Source organism: Gobius niger (genome assembly GCF_951799975.1).
Source record: "Gobius niger genome assembly, chromosome: 8".
Lineage (NCBI taxonomy): Eukaryota > Metazoa > Chordata > Actinopteri > Gobiiformes > Gobiidae > Gobius > Gobius niger.
Window position 1 is genome coordinate 12,536,959 of NC_136859.1, and position 15,449 is coordinate 12,552,407.

General features: G+C 39.7%; 1 protein-coding gene across 2 annotated transcripts in view; it reads right to left on the minus strand.

The window, feature by feature from the left end:
• Positions 1-1,771: 1,771 nt before the first annotated feature.
• Positions 1,772-15,449, minus strand: part of LOC306967316 (CUGBP Elav-like family member 3) — a 48,055-nt gene continuing 34,377 nt past the window's right edge. Inside the window, exons 5-15 of one of the 2 annotated variants that reach the window (XR_013793177.1) lie at positions 14,889-15,017; positions 13,719-13,798; positions 13,129-13,284; positions 11,780-11,924; positions 11,555-11,701; positions 11,404-11,463; positions 10,123-10,227; positions 9,250-9,393; positions 6,968-7,129; positions 6,383-6,460; positions 1,772-2,740 (exon numbers count right to left, since the gene is read on the minus strand). Coding sequence is in view for 1 of the 2 variants with exons in the window: in XM_079562295.1 (XP_079418421.1) it covers positions 7,002-7,129; positions 9,250-9,393; positions 10,123-10,227; positions 11,404-11,463; positions 11,555-11,701; positions 11,780-11,924; positions 13,129-13,284; positions 13,719-13,798; positions 14,889-15,017 (1,094 nt within the window). In the remaining variant the exon portion in view is untranslated. The remainder of the gene's footprint in view (positions 2,741-6,382; positions 6,461-6,967; positions 7,130-9,249; positions 9,394-10,122; positions 10,228-11,403; positions 11,464-11,554; positions 11,702-11,779; positions 11,925-13,128; positions 13,285-13,718; positions 13,799-14,888; positions 15,018-15,449) is intronic. The other variant, XM_079562295.1, reaches the window with a different exon arrangement.

Here is a 15,449-nt window from a genome sequence, read left to right on the forward strand (position 1 = left end):
ATTTAGGGACCATATGAGGCAAAAACGATGCCGAGGCCCTCGCAGCGGCCGATAAAACGCTCAGTATGGAAGTAATAACGGCGTAAAGTAGCTTATATCTGTTATGGGGGGATACTACAGGCAAAACTCTTTGTTTTTCTTTCAGTTTTCTGGTTTTGGGCAAAATTGGTCTCTGAAAATATAAGCTTTCACCTGGAAACAAAAAATAGCCTATACCTAATCTTCACAATACCATGTTTAAACATTGGACTGATTCAATGTTTCCCCATAGATTTATATGGGACAACGCAATTTCAAGGACCTTTTTCTCAAAACACATGTTTCTATCATTGTGGCGACACTATCTCCAGGCTGTAGCTCCTAAAGACTTCAAATTTTCTAGCCTGGGACTGAACAATACTTAGAAGGGATTCAGAGGGATTTTTTTTATGTAAAAAAAAGAGGCGAAAATTATTTTTTTACTAATTTTTCCACTTATAACAGCTTATTTTAAAACTAAAGAAGATGTTCAAAATCTCCTCTGAAAAAGTCTTGGTAACTCATTTATCAATAAAATAAAACCATACATTTCAAAGTAGCTCAATCCGTTATTCAGATTTCGTCACCGAAAAAAATTGGAACATTTTTAGGCATAAAACACCTTGTTTTTACATGAAAACATAAAATGACAGAAACTTTCAATATATATTTTTCTCACATTTATATCAGCAATCTACATCAAAAGTTTCAAAGTGATATCTGTAAAAAATAATAAAAAATCCCTATTCACCTACAGTGTCTTAAAGGAATAGGCCACGGTTTTTACATACTGAGATATGTTCTTACCTTAGGGTTTTGCATGTCCTCATTGTGAACAATTGTCCTAGATACATTCTTCCTTCTGGCCACAATTTCCGTCCATTAAAAGTAATGACAACTGTACAACTTTTTAATAGGCATTAATAGCAAACACTTAAAGGAATAGGCCACCGTTTTTACATAATGAGATATGTTCTTGCACAAAATTAAACAACGTGGATTTTCTAAGCGGATAAAAGGGGGGACTATATTGTAAGGCGTAATAATACCAGGAGTAGTTCGAAATCTGCGCAGTAATCTTCACTTTACTGTGCGGATGCCAAATGACTCCTGGTATTACTACGCCTTACAATATAGTCCCCCCTTTTATCCGCTTAGAAAATCCACATTGTTTAATTTTGTGTAATTATACTTTGTAGTGTAACACTTCACGTAACCATATTTAAATAGGGAAAACGTGGAAGAGCTTGGTAGCTTTTATCTTGACCAGTTTTGGAGCTATAGAGGAGAGAGGGAGAGGCTAAATGCTAACGCCGTCTGCGCTGTGTTTACGTGACTGAAGGCACGGGTGAAGATAAGACAGGTCCTAAAGAACTCGTCAAAGCTAAGGGAAGAACATATCTCAGTATGTAAAAACGGTGGCCTATTCCTTTAAGTGTTTGCTATTAATGCCTATTAAAAAGTTGTTCAGTTGTCATTACTTTTAATGGACGGAAATTGTGGCCAGAAGGAAGAATGTATCTAGGACAATTGTTCACAATGAGGACATGCAAAACCCAATAAAAATGTCGCTTGTATATCCCATAAATGACAGACAGGACACCACGCGCGTCAGATTAATGACAATGGCGCGTCGCTGACTCCATCTTCTGGTCACCGAAGGCATAATACGACATACAAAAAAAAAAAAAAAAGAATGCAAAATCACAAAGTTTTCGTATGATACTTTTTATTTTAACTTAAAAACAAGAGTGGGTCAAAAACAGGATTCAATAAATTAGAAATAAATATAATTGCTGTAATAATTATAATAACATACATCAAAATTGAATGGTAAGAGCCTGGCAGAAACAGACTCCAAAAATGTGTTTGCACTATAAAATTCTAAAATCAAAATATTGCAGCCAGTTCAAAACCCCCTTTTCTCCCGATAAACAAAATAATTCATAAATTAGTAAATAAATAAAAAATAGTTTAAATATTAAAAGCTCCCCACCCCCTCGTTTTACCTAAACTCTACGTAGAAATTTAAAATAGGTACGTTGATTTATCACTTTACAATTCGGAATGTAAAATCCTTTTATGAGGATGATGGCGATTTGTCTTGACTTGTAGTAATAATAATAATCATAATAATCATAATAATAATAATAATAATAATAATGAAGTGTTCAGTGTTTATCTAAAGTTGTATTATTTTTGCATTTTCTAGTGTTGATTTTTAAATGCTGCTCTTTGTAAACTAAGTTATTTACAGGTCCCCGGGATCCTCTCCCAAGTCTTTCTAACCTACGCTTGTAGTTGCATTTTTTGTATTTTCTTCATTTTTAACTATGAAACTTCGGTCCCTCTATATTTGTCCTGTAATAGACATAAGTATAGACATGTTCAAGTCTTTTTTGGAGCGATACATCAGCATTTTTTACAAACCGTTTTTAGTTATAACTTGGCAAACTCCTCTCCACAGACTCCAGTTTTCTGAGTACATTTCTTGCATTTTTGTGTTAGCAAGTTTGTGTGTTTGTGCACGTTATGTACATTTCGAGATATTGGTCCTTTTTACCGATGGCTTCAGCATGGGGCAGTGCTGCTGCTAGCATCTGCGTTGGCTGCACTGGGGTATGAGGCCGCGCTTCTAAGATGCTCTAAAGGTAGTAGCAGGCAGTCGGAAAGCACAATGAACCCTGGGATTCCTCCTCCAAAATGGTCTCCAGACAGTCACCTGCAAAGTGAGCGAAGGAGAGAGAGAGAGACGGGGGTCGAAGGGAGCAGAAAGGGGAGATAAGGGAAAGGAGACGTTAGAATATGCTCTGCGCAAAGGGAAGATGTGTGACTTAAAAATAGTTGAATTCAGAATGTACCTTTTTTGAGTAGTTTTGACATTTAAGTTTGAATATATTTTTCTCAATACTTTCTGCCAGTGGAGTAAAAAAAAAAAGAAAGAACCTGAAGCCAAACATTAACTTAATTACATTTAAAAACTTGCATGTCTGAACTTTGATGGGACAAAACCAGCTCATGTCAATACGTTTGTTAAGTGGTGACGTGACAGCTCTACTTCCGGGTCCCGAGATGTGCGAGAAACTACAAAAAACTCTTTAATACCACCATCAATATTTCTCAAACTCAACAGAGAGTTACTGAGCCTAGTTATTTATCGGACTCATTAGCCAAAAATGCCCAACTGACTGCTAAAAAAGTAATATTTAATAAATTGACTACTTCCGGGGTTAGCGTGCTGGATCAAAACAGGAAGTCACTTCTTGTTATGATTTGAAGTTATGCACAATTGAATTAAATCTAAAATCTTAATCTGTTTTGCAGCCAAACCTGTGTCAACGACATCAACACCCTAATTAAATTTGTAGGACTAAATTGGGGATGATGTCTTAAGTTGTTCCTTAAAGGGGCTAGATACAAGTTGGCCATTGTATACTCGCTACTGCCACCTCAGGTCATACGTGTAACTGCACCTTCTATATTAAGCTTGTGCATGACGGCAATTCGGACCAGAAGTAACTAATTTTTGAGTGACAGTGCAGGATTTTGGAGGCAGTTGTGGTGAACAGGTCTGAGCTCGTTTTTAAACTCTGTATAGTCCCTTTAACCATTAAAGTTAAAAAATGCTAGTCTCAGTCAAGTGTTATTGCAATAAACTTGTGACATGGATATTGCAGTAGGCTAAAACAATTTGACAATATAACGATAATGTGCAGCTCTATGAGGCACAGTAGGGACCTAAACACATGTAAACTATACTTAAAGTCTCCACTGTGACTTTGAGTATAGTCAAAAAAGTCAAAAAATAGTCAAAAAAGAAAAGAAAAATCATACTCCACTGGCCCATTGTGTTGCTTGACAAAATACAAAACAACCAAGTAACTACACAAATGAAAACTTGTCAGAACTACTCATGCAGGTAAATCTGCTGAATTTAAGTCAGTGTTTCATGGGTATTATTAGTTTAATTTCTTAGTTTAGTGAGCCTATCGCATGTACAGTATCTGACCAGACATGCCTAAACACTGAAGGCCTAACTTTGACACACATCATCCATCACCAAAATACTGAAGCACCCTACAACTTCACACTTTTATTTTCAATTTGGCCTTAACCCCATTGTCCATAAAACATGTTGCTGGAACACACACAGGTGCCTGGACCATGCATTGACTTGACTATAGTGAAAGTAGTTGATGCCCTGGAGGTGCTTTGTGCGATAACCACAAAGATGATAAGAGCCGTTTAGCCTCAGCTGGACAGTACTTGTGCTCCTGGGATAACTGCAAGCAAACACTATGACATGCATGTCCTTCTGGCATTTGCAATATAGAAATTCTGGGTGAAAAATTGGAACAGTAAAGATGGAAATTCATATTAATCATGATTTCATTGTTGATTTTGGCGAGTGAAGAAGCATTGGCCGCTGCTTGTTTTGGTAAAGCCGCCCAATCACAACTCCTGTCTAAGTTCAAAGCAGCAAAAAAAAAAAAAAAAAAAGTCTATTTCTCCCAGAATTCCTATAGTTGAAGGCTGCTCTCCAATAAGCAAGAGGCACTTCCTTTCCATCGTGACACCCGCACACCCTTTACCTTTCGAATCACGAGCTAGAGTTTAGACAGAGGAGGTCAGGATGGAGAGAGGCGATTCATTAAGACTGGGATAAGTAGAGCAACATGAAGGCAGCAGGAAGAGGCTAGAACATGGAAAAAGTAGGACTGCATTTTTTTTTAAATTAGATTAGCAATTTGATCCATTTGAGAGAAGATTGAAATGAGAACAGCTATAACAAGAATGCATTTCGTTATGTTTGTAGAGGGCTAAACGGCAGGGATGGGTTTATTCGTTTCGTAAAGCATGGATTCCCAGCGTCGCTTATAGGTTAAAAAAAATGTACATCTAGATTAGTTTAAACGTCTCAAATTGAGCATAATATTTTAAATTGTTTTGACAAGTTAAGATTCAGTTGAGCATTTGACCTAAGTTATTTCACTTGTTCTGAGATGTCAGTACATTTTGTCTTTATTTCAGGTTGATTTATCTGCCAATAGGGCAAGAAAATGGCATTTGTCCCTTTGTTATTTCGAGCAAGATTTCAATCAGAATCAATCGGAATAGTTTTTATTGCCATTGTAAACAGGTTCACAAACTAGGATTTTTTCTTGGTGCAACATTAAACATAAAAACATATAACACAGAGTTTAGATAAAAATAAGCTATAAACTTTAAACTATAAGGCTTTGGGGGCATGCATAAGAATATTAAAATAAATAAGATAAGATAAAGATAAAATAAGAACCTCAGCACCAGATTGACATGTCATCAAACAAGCAAAGTAATCTTGATCAGGAAAAAAGTCGAAATGAGTGAAAACCGCTCAAAACAAGTCGTTTCATATTAAGCTTTTGAAGTGAAACACCCCACTTATAGGATTTCACTGTGTCGACTAAGTGTTATTTCAAAGTTGGACATTTTTGGTGGGTAGACACGCGTTCTACAGCCTCCGATGCCCCGCTTTGGGAACCACTGACCTAAATAATCTGCAACCTTTTACGTTTGATAATTACAGCGATTCAAATTGCGATTGTGGTTTGATTGCGATTGTTGTCTTGCAGGCTGCAGCCCCATAGGAGTGTAGTGCCACACAGCAGTGACATTAAGACACAAAGCAATACAAAGCATAAGAAAGAAGGAAAAAAATGACAGAATGTGTAAAAAAGAAAGAAAGAAATCTTTAAGTAACCCCTCTGTCTGTCAGAGTTCAGCTCATTACCCAAACAGCAACATGTTTTAGCCTGTACTCCTATGTTTGCTTGTAACTAAAACACTCTTGTATATTTCAACCAAGTGATTTCCCTGACGTTTGCCTACTTAAAGGAGACATTATTTTGGTATAAAAATGTGTTGTTGCTTGTCCTCGTCCACACAAACACCAGTACGACAGGAACAAAGCGCTTGTATTACACATTACAGTGTAACACAGACACAGACACAGATGTCCACGCGCACTACTGAACCCAAACAGTTCCAAATCATAGTCACACGAAACAACACTACAAAGACTGATCAAAAACAAAAAGCGGCAGAGTAAAGTCGGCGTTGCTCCAAATTTATCGTTTACGTAAATTAAGTAAATTAATGACCGAATCGATGGATAAAGCCCCGGCTGGTGACAGTTATTGATCAGTATGTGCACAGGTCAATACAAAAGAAAGTCACAATGCACCAAACACAAGTTGTGGTCACTACGGCAACAGGACATGCAGTTCGACATGGCTGGTTGCAGAGGTGACCAGGGGCAACCGACACAGGCAATCAATCGCCACAGCAACCCAAACACAGGCCAATCAACCAGTCAACTTACACCAACACCGTGAGAGGAGGAAGGGGTGAGGGCTTATCATAGCCATGGTCCTCATGAAATATGATTGGACAGGAGGGTCTTGGGTGAGGTAAGTTGCAGTATCGGAGAAAGATGAGAACAGCAGGAAAGAAAATAAATACGTTTTGTAGATTCAAATGAAAAAAAATGATAATATGAAAACAATATTTGTGAAGTTTAGTTATCTTAAGTTTTGAGGGCAGGACCACACCTCAGTTTTCCCCCCTCATCCCGTCTCCACCCGATCGATTTTTCTCTGCGTTCTCATTTCGGCGCCCCTCCCATCTGCCCCTCTTTCTCCTCTATTTCATTCCTTTGTTCTTTTTGGTGTGACGAGCTCTCCAAGTCGATCTCCTCCCCCTAAACAGCCTTGCACCATCAAGCTCTACATTTCACTTTATCCTGTCTTTCAAAACAACCCAGTACAGATGACGCCTTCAGCCTTTTCTATGCTCTGAGGTTGTGGTCCTTGCTAGCAGGCGATAAGGTTCCTCTTTCTCAGTTATTTTGCTTTTTCTGCTCTCCATCATAAAACTGAAGTAAAAGTCACATTTCCGATCCCCGTACCTCGATTAATATCTTTGTGTGTCTCCATGGCAACTCAGTACGGGCGGTTGGCGTCTTTGGGCCTCTTCAGCTGCACTTTCAGTCTCTTCATCCCGATCTGGAAGCCGTTCATGGCCTGGATGGCAGCCTGAGCACTGGCAGGGTTGTCAAAACTTACAAATCCTGCGAAAATAAAATGAAATAACCATTTGAGTCAAAACAAAGTGATTCAATTTGGAGTGATTGAACGATCTAATTGTGATTTAGTGTGTTGCCAACTGCAGTCAGATTTGCTATTCATTCATTAATGTTGATCATCGGGTCCCAGTGCACATCCATGTCCAGAAGCATGGGGGCGACAGTTGGTAGAGCGGGTCGTCTCATGATCGGAAGGTTGGGGTTAGAATCCCGCCTCCTGAAGGTGCACACTGTTGTGTCCTTGAGTAAACACCAGTGCTTCACCCACCTTGCCTCCAGTGTCTGCGTGTGTATTAATGACAGTGTGAATGGGTGAGTGGATCCTTGCTGTGAAGCGCTTTGAGTGCCGGATGTCGTTGGAAAAGAGCGATGTAAGTTTACCATAAACATTTAAGAAAAGACTGTATGAACTGAAGTATGAACATAGCTCATTTAAGAATCACGGGCTTTCAGAAGATGGTTGTAAATGTTCAACCCTCAGGCCCTGATGGCATTATGGGGATTTTGGTTTGTGTCGTTTGATTTTTCCCATGTTTATTTTCATTTCCCAAGCGGTTAATTGGTCATTTAAAGTGAGAGTCTTTCAATGAAAAGATAATAAATAAATAAATAAAAGATAGAGTGAAATGTAAAAGCAAACAATCAAATTCCTCCCGTCTTTAACCAGAAAGCCTTTCTTAGTTGGCAAAGTGAGGAGAGCAGAAAAAACACATTTTCAAAAGTTAACAATCAAGCTCCTCCCCTTCCCTCCTGATTGGACCTGACAGGCTGGTTCAGAAAAGAAGCTTGTCTCATTGGTCAATGCAGGAGGATGCTAGACTCTAGTTACTGAGATCCGGGAAGGAGGGACTTTACAAAAAATGGTATTTATATATTATTACTTACTTGACATCAAAATGCAACACTAGGTGGTCGATTTTGTACAATTTATAAAAATGTGTAATACATTAAAGGAGCTATACCGGATTTTACTTCTAGAAATGGAATGAAATTATTTTGTCCTCCTTTACTGCATTGTAGACTCAAACACTTGTGGGGAGAACAGCTTGCATCAAATTTTAAAACATTTTCATACATTTTATGAAATTTCAGGCTATTATTCCAGCATTATTGTGAAAGTGACCCTAAAAAGTGACCATACAAGAAGAAGAAGAAGAAGAAGAAGAAGATCTTTATTTATATAGCGCCTTTCACAGACATATAGTCACAAAGCGCTTTACATGAGACAATTGTACATTAACTCCACACTCGGTGGTGGTAAGTTGTGAAATGTGTCTATAAACTTGTCCCTGTAAAGAATTTGGGTGCAACAAATATATTAGGAAAGTTACGAATGAGTTTGGACCACATCTAACATTTTAATTTAGTGGCTTCCTCCTTCATTGTTTGCAATAAAAAAAAATCAGCTATAGGGCCTTTAAGACTTCCAGACTATCACTTTAATATGGAAAAGAAAGACGTCAAAGAAAGAAACCAATGTTTACATTTTTCAGAGTGGCATTATGCTAGACAATTCCCATATAACCTAGTGGTAAATACAGTACGGCAAATACCATGTACCGTATTGCTGTAATCCATAGCTCTGATTTTGTCTCATAACTTTAGTTTTACAGAGATTCCCATTCCACAAAATAAAAAATAAAAAGTGTTGCTATGCCTGTGTCAGAATGGTATGGCACTTTTAAAAGTTACGCTTAGAAATTTGTCAGAGTGTTTTTTTTAAGGGCGGCCTGTGGGTTAAATTATAGAGTAAACTTAACATAATTTCCAAGACACCATGGAGACAGAATATTTTGCCGCCTGTGTGTTTTACTAATTATGTCCTTTCAATTTGCCATTTCCATTTGATTGCAGCTGTCTTCTCCGAGCGCTGCCATTAAACTCGGTGCAACCTCTGCCGTAAACAAAGCCCGCCTGTGTCCGCATGCAAATAAAGGTGACCGAATATTTTGTCCTTTAACGCCCCCTCCCTCCCTCCCTCCCTCCTCTCTCCTTCTCCCGCTCTCCCCCTTCATTCGTCCTCTCCACCCGACCGTCTGACACACCTGTCCTTTTCTCCTTTCCTCCTTATTTCACCCCCCGTCTTATTGTCTCAAGTGTCTCACCGAAGCATTTGCTCTGATTTGTGGCGCGGTCCACAAACACCTTCGCCGAGATGACATTGCCAAAGGGGAGAAACATCTGCAGCATCTCTGAGTCCGTGAACTCCTGGGGCAGGTGGTAGATGAAGATGTTACAGCCCTCCGGACCTTAACAACACACACAGCGTTAGGAGCAGGCAGATAAATCACTGGAGCCGCGACAAAACAGCTGATTAAAAAAACGAGAGGCGTGAGATTATGCATTGTTCAAGGTTCAAGGTTCTGTGTACGTCATTCGTGTAAAAACAAAACGACAGGATGAAATGTGTCCTGCAAGGTCAAGGAATAATTAAAAGACATCATTTCAGATATTAGCATCCTGGCTTTTTAAAATGAAGAGCTTTTCATTACAAAACTATCAGAGGCTTTTACTTTTCATTGATAAAAAAAAAACTATTTCAGCATAGTACAATATTTGCCTCCGCTTTGGTGTCATTGTTAATACCTACATAGTGTCCTTTCAAACAATTTATCAGCATTTCATGTTTCACTGAGAATCACTCAATAATGTTTATGTGGAGAAAACAACAAGAAGTACCTCAGCCTTTTATCTGAACACACAAAATGTCTATGGACTTGTTGACACAGAGTAAATCAGGTTAAATAAAGGCTACAAACAATGCTCGGTAACTCTTAGATGTATTATAAAGGAGGCAATTTGAGTGTTGAAAGGATCCGAACTAGACTACAACAGTGTCTAGACTTTAAACACACAGGGGAGGAGGACGTCACGACACAACTCCAGATGTGTTTGCTGTAACAGGGTGAAAAGCTGGAAAAAGTGGGTTTAGCCGCGTGTGCCCTTAATACGATCATGGGACAGTGGGTGTGTCTCACCTTCTCTCTGCTGCTGTTGCTGGGGCTGCTGGTGTTGCTGGGTAACCAGTGTCGGCTGCTGGGGGAAAGGCTGCCCCACCAATCCGTATGCAGCAGGGTACGCCGCTATTGGACGAGACAACACAGTAACATCGTCTGATTGGGCAAAAACAACAGGTGGCAACATCGCACTGACCAATGGCAGAGCCGCGTTTCAACCAAAACGTCTGAAGGTGAAAACAATTAAATGTAACGGTGGGTCCAGTGGAGCAAGTCAAACAATAACATTGTAAGAGTGAGACTGGGACCAGACATCGGAGTATTAAAGAAATTAATGACAGGACAGATGTGATCCTGAATCACAGACTGTTACGAGTCTGAAGAAAAGTCACATTTCAGATAAACCCAGATTCGTCTTGAGGAATACTCTTAATGTTTATATGAGTGGACCTTTTCTTTTCTTTCTCTCTGCAGTGCACACATGACGGGCAATAAACATGAACTAAAGGGACAGCAATGGCTCAGTGGATGGGCGTCTGGCCACTAACTAAAAGCATGGAGGCATGTTTCACGATCTGAACATCCTTGGAAAACACACTTCACCTGCTCTGCCCCCAGTGTCTGGTTAAAAACTGTGTGTGCGGTTTAATGAGCCCATAAGACAAAATGGGACAACAGGACAATGTACGCAGCACACGTCCCAACAGTAGTCTGCGATGTTCTTCATCATATCTCACAGTTCTACATATTGTTGTAAAGCTTGTTTGTTTCCATGACTTCTCTAATAATTACCATCCTTTATGTTTTACTGCATAAATACAGAGGGGAACTCCCACAAATGGTCACGTTCAAGGCAGCAGTGTGCGGAAAACCAAGGTGGAAAAGAACTACTCTTTCACCCACTACTCTACTACTACTTTATATCAACTTCATACTTTATATCTACTTTACAAATGCAGAATCGTGGATAGATTTTATTATTCATTTTCAAATAAAGATACAAAGACACGGAGAAGGACAAAGTTGTTTAACGTCCCAAATGTGTACATGTAACAGGGAATGCTAACCATAACTCTAACGTTAGCTTCACGCTACCAGCTAAAGGCTAGCTTCAAGTGCCGGTTTATCACTTCTAGTGGACAATCTGCTTAATTTCTGATAAAAGAATCAGACAAAACTGTCACAAGGGCCTGATTTTGTCTCAGCTTTATTTGTGTGCTCTAAAATGTGTGTGTAGTCTGCCAGAAATCAAGCTTTCTTCCCCCTCGATTCGGCCACACCCCCTATTTTGCAAACACCAACCTGTGTAATGCTGCATCCCAGCGTAAGCCTGTTGTAGGGGGTCCAAGGCTGGGCTTTGGGCTGTGGAGAAAAAACAACACTCTTAAAAAAGATGATGATAAACACACGTCTTAGCATCATTCATATGCTGTAACCACAATGTCTTCCACACCTTGATACGGATGGACGCCGTTGGTGTAGAGCGCTTCTGTTGCTTGTTGCCCGTTGGGTGGGGCGGGGACACTGCTGTAACCGTTGACTCCGATGGGAGGGAGCGCTGACACAGGTGTAGCCGCGATTGTGGGAGGGGTGTTTGTACCTAGACACCAGACATTTAATTTAAGTCATGTTTTTACTCCAGGACACGATGCTCGCCGCGAGTGTGAGCCCGCTTTACCCGACGACGGCGTGATGGGTGTGATGGGCGTGGCGATGATCCCGTTGGCGTTGAGCGCTGCCATCTGCTGCATCTGGACCGCGGCAACTGTTGCCACCGGAGACAGGTACGCTGACTGGGCAACCAGGGCCTGCTGTTGGACAAGCTGCGCACAGGAAGAGACGGCGGGTCAGAGCCAGAGTTAGGATTTTAGAAGAATAGAGAAAAGCAAAAGTAATCAATTTGAGTAGTTTAGATTCATCTACTCCAAAAAGAAATCGGTCAAAATGCTCAGGTAATGATAAACCATTGTGCACTGCAAGCAAATAATAAACAATAATGCACCAACCATTGAATATCTCCCAGCAAATACAAAATAGCATCTCTGTTTGAAACCCTCTGCAGTACATATACTAATAATAGTGTCACTCTAGTACAGGGATCTCTCTCCAGTGTCTACAGAGAGCTCGTCGGCCCTTTCTAAGTAACTCCCCAAAGGCTTTTTATAAGTCAAATTTTAGATGTATTCCTTTTTGAACATGTTGAACACATTCTCCAAACATTTAAGTAAATATTAGTCAAGTATAAAGAACAAAACTACTTAAATCATGTGTATTTATAATTTTTTGAGATCATGAACAGTTCCTGTCTGTCATAAGTCAGTTTAAAGCCGCCTGTTTGACCCATGGAACGTAAATTTGCACAAACAAACTAGCTGAAATAACAAGCACTTTATTGAGTCAAATATCTGCCCAATAACTGAATAAAACTAAACAAATTGAATCAACTCAAATTCCGAATAACTACTTTGAATCAATGCAGAAAGGATTATTTTCTTCGAGTGTAAATGAACATGGGACACATTGGGGGAGACAAAGAGAGCCGGTGAGCCGAGGGGACGGGCAGAGGGGATGATGGAGGGACAGATGAATAGAGATCTAATTACAGGGCCATTACGTCCCGAGTCCGAGGTTAAAGCTTGTGTGTTGCGGGAAAGCGAAATGTCAGATGACGTATGTTCTGTTGTCTGGCTAATAACGTTAGCTCCAATTAGCTCCACTGATAGCCTCTTCTAACTTATTACATCCTTTCATAAGCACGGCAGCCCCCTATTACGAGGCCGTGTTGTCATTTCGTGCCGCTTTGTGTACAGCACAGAACCGATAGGTGAATTCTGAACACATTTGCCTTTTATTTGCCATGTTGCATAGGGTTTCATCTGGTTTATATGTTTTAAGTCTCAAAATGTTTGCCACTGCAGCCTCAAAAAATACTGTATTGAACTGCACTTTAAGTTTAACACAGGAGATTGGTAGAAACATACACAGAAAAAGGATAAGTTTCAGCACCTGTTGTGTGGCATAACTCGCCTGTGCGTTGACAGCCTGTGTATAGGCGTTGTAGGCGGGGAAGTTGAGGGTCATGGGGCTGAAGATGCCGAGCTGAGAGGCCACTTGCTGCATCCTTCTCAGCCCCCGCTCCTTCTCTGTGTCTGCAAACTTCACCACCAGGCTGGAGGAGGCTCCCTGCACACACACAAAGACATTTATGTTAGTTTATGTCTCTTTGTCTGACGCCGTTACTCTGCAAAAATAGATAGAAGAATGAACATGCACAACACACGTACATATATGAACGTACATTTAAAATAAAAACAAAGATGGTGTCTCTATTGGGGTTAATTCTGTGTAAATCTTCCCACAGTATCACAGTAGGAGAGGTTCAAACTGCAGTTACAGGTGATGATATGTGCCACCTCTATGCGTTAACGAGACTCGGGCTACTTGTTTATTAATTCATTACTTTTCCCTATCCATTTAATCCTTTTATGGGACACGAGGGACACGGGACGGCCTCAGCGCAGGTCCGGGACATTATTACTTACAGATCCTCTAAGAGCCTCGTGGTGCACAGCTGTAAAATCACTCAGGTTATATTGCGTCGTGCGTAGAGAACTCACAGGCATTGTGCGGCTCCCGTGGAGGCTGTTGATGGCGGCTTGAGCTTCAGCGTGAGACTGGAATTTGACAAATGCACATCCTGAAAAGACAAATGTAGTGTGTGTTATAGGACAGTTCAAAAAGGGCAAGACTCCCACCTCCAAACATCCAACCATTTTGATGAATAACACACATAACCTTCTTTGTCTCCCTCGAGTTGTTCATATACAATCCAAGTACCTCCTAACTAGAAGGTGTTTTTGCCTATTATTTTCACATTATTTAGTAGTGTGTTGTTTTCAAAATCGAACTAAAATACTCTTAAATCCAAACATTTTACTGAAAAACATTTAAAAAAATACCTTTCCTTTAAAAGTAATAATATTCAGCTCCCCTTCTATTGTTGATCTGATTTAATTCCAAGTATTTTGGAAACACTTGGAGACAAATATACATTACTATGCAGGGTTTCTACAGGCAACAGCAAGTAAAAATCCAATAATAATGGTACAGTAATGTCATTGTATCCCCACCAAAAAAGTATTTAATGCCAGTTTAAGCTCAATTTAATGCTTTTTAATGACTTTAATAATCTTGTATGTATTGTTTATGTGAGTCTTGTCTTTGGGTGTTTATATGGTTGTATATATGTGTCTTTTTTATACTATGGACTTGGAGTCTGAATAAAGAATGATGATTTAAGGCCCAATACCTGATTTCTTGATAACTAAGAATGAAAGAGGAAGCCACTACATTAAAATGTTAGTGGTGGTCAAAACTCATCCCCAATTCTCCTGACATATTTGTACTCATTAATTCCCGAGGATGAGTTTAAAGACACATTTCACAAATGCTAGAAATCTAGCCTGCAAGTTCATGATACAAATGCTTTATATTTAGATGCACAGTGTGTTTCCGACAAATGTCTGAGTCAAGAACATACGAAAGGAAGACAAAACAAATTTCTTTCCATTACTAGGAAACAAAATCAGGTTTAGTGCCTTTAATTTAATTTAATGACATTTAATGCCCTTTAAACCCCCACAGAAACCCTGCTATAGCTTTTCAGTTCACTTTTTTTCTACAATACTATATCAGCTCTTGATCCCTGTATGAGAATCATCCATTACTTCAGTGTGAATGCAGCCTATGTGTAAAGTCATGTTTGTTTACTCATTCACTGTGTTTACCTTTGCTGGTGCCGTCCGGTCCTCTCAACACGGTGCACTCGTCTATGCTGCCGAACGGTTCGAACAGCCGTCTGACATCTTCGTCGCTCTGTTGCTTCCCCAACATGCCCACAAACAATTTTCTGTCCTCTGAGAGGGAGCACACAAAAGGAGAACACGGAAAATCAAATTAGCTCCCCGATGGATGGCTGTGTACGAGACCAGCGCCTGCAATGTGCACAGCAGAAACAAATGTGAAACGGCTCGAGTTCAGGATATTTAACGAGATTTGGATAATATAGAGATGTTGTTGTTGTTGTTGTTCAAACTAATTTTATTTGACTTGACGTCTTTCTTCTCTTGGGTTTCAGATGTATAAGCAGGACTTTGTAGTTATTTATATCTCAAGCTATTTTTTGCAAATTATCTTTATGGCCAGACACTGTATTTGTTAATTTTGTGATAAACCTTTCAGTGGTGGGAGACACACTCAAATAGTTTTCTTAACTTAAAGTACAAAGACCACAAACAATTTGCATACAAGAAGAAAAAATATGGGATGAAAACTCATAGTTGTAGTAG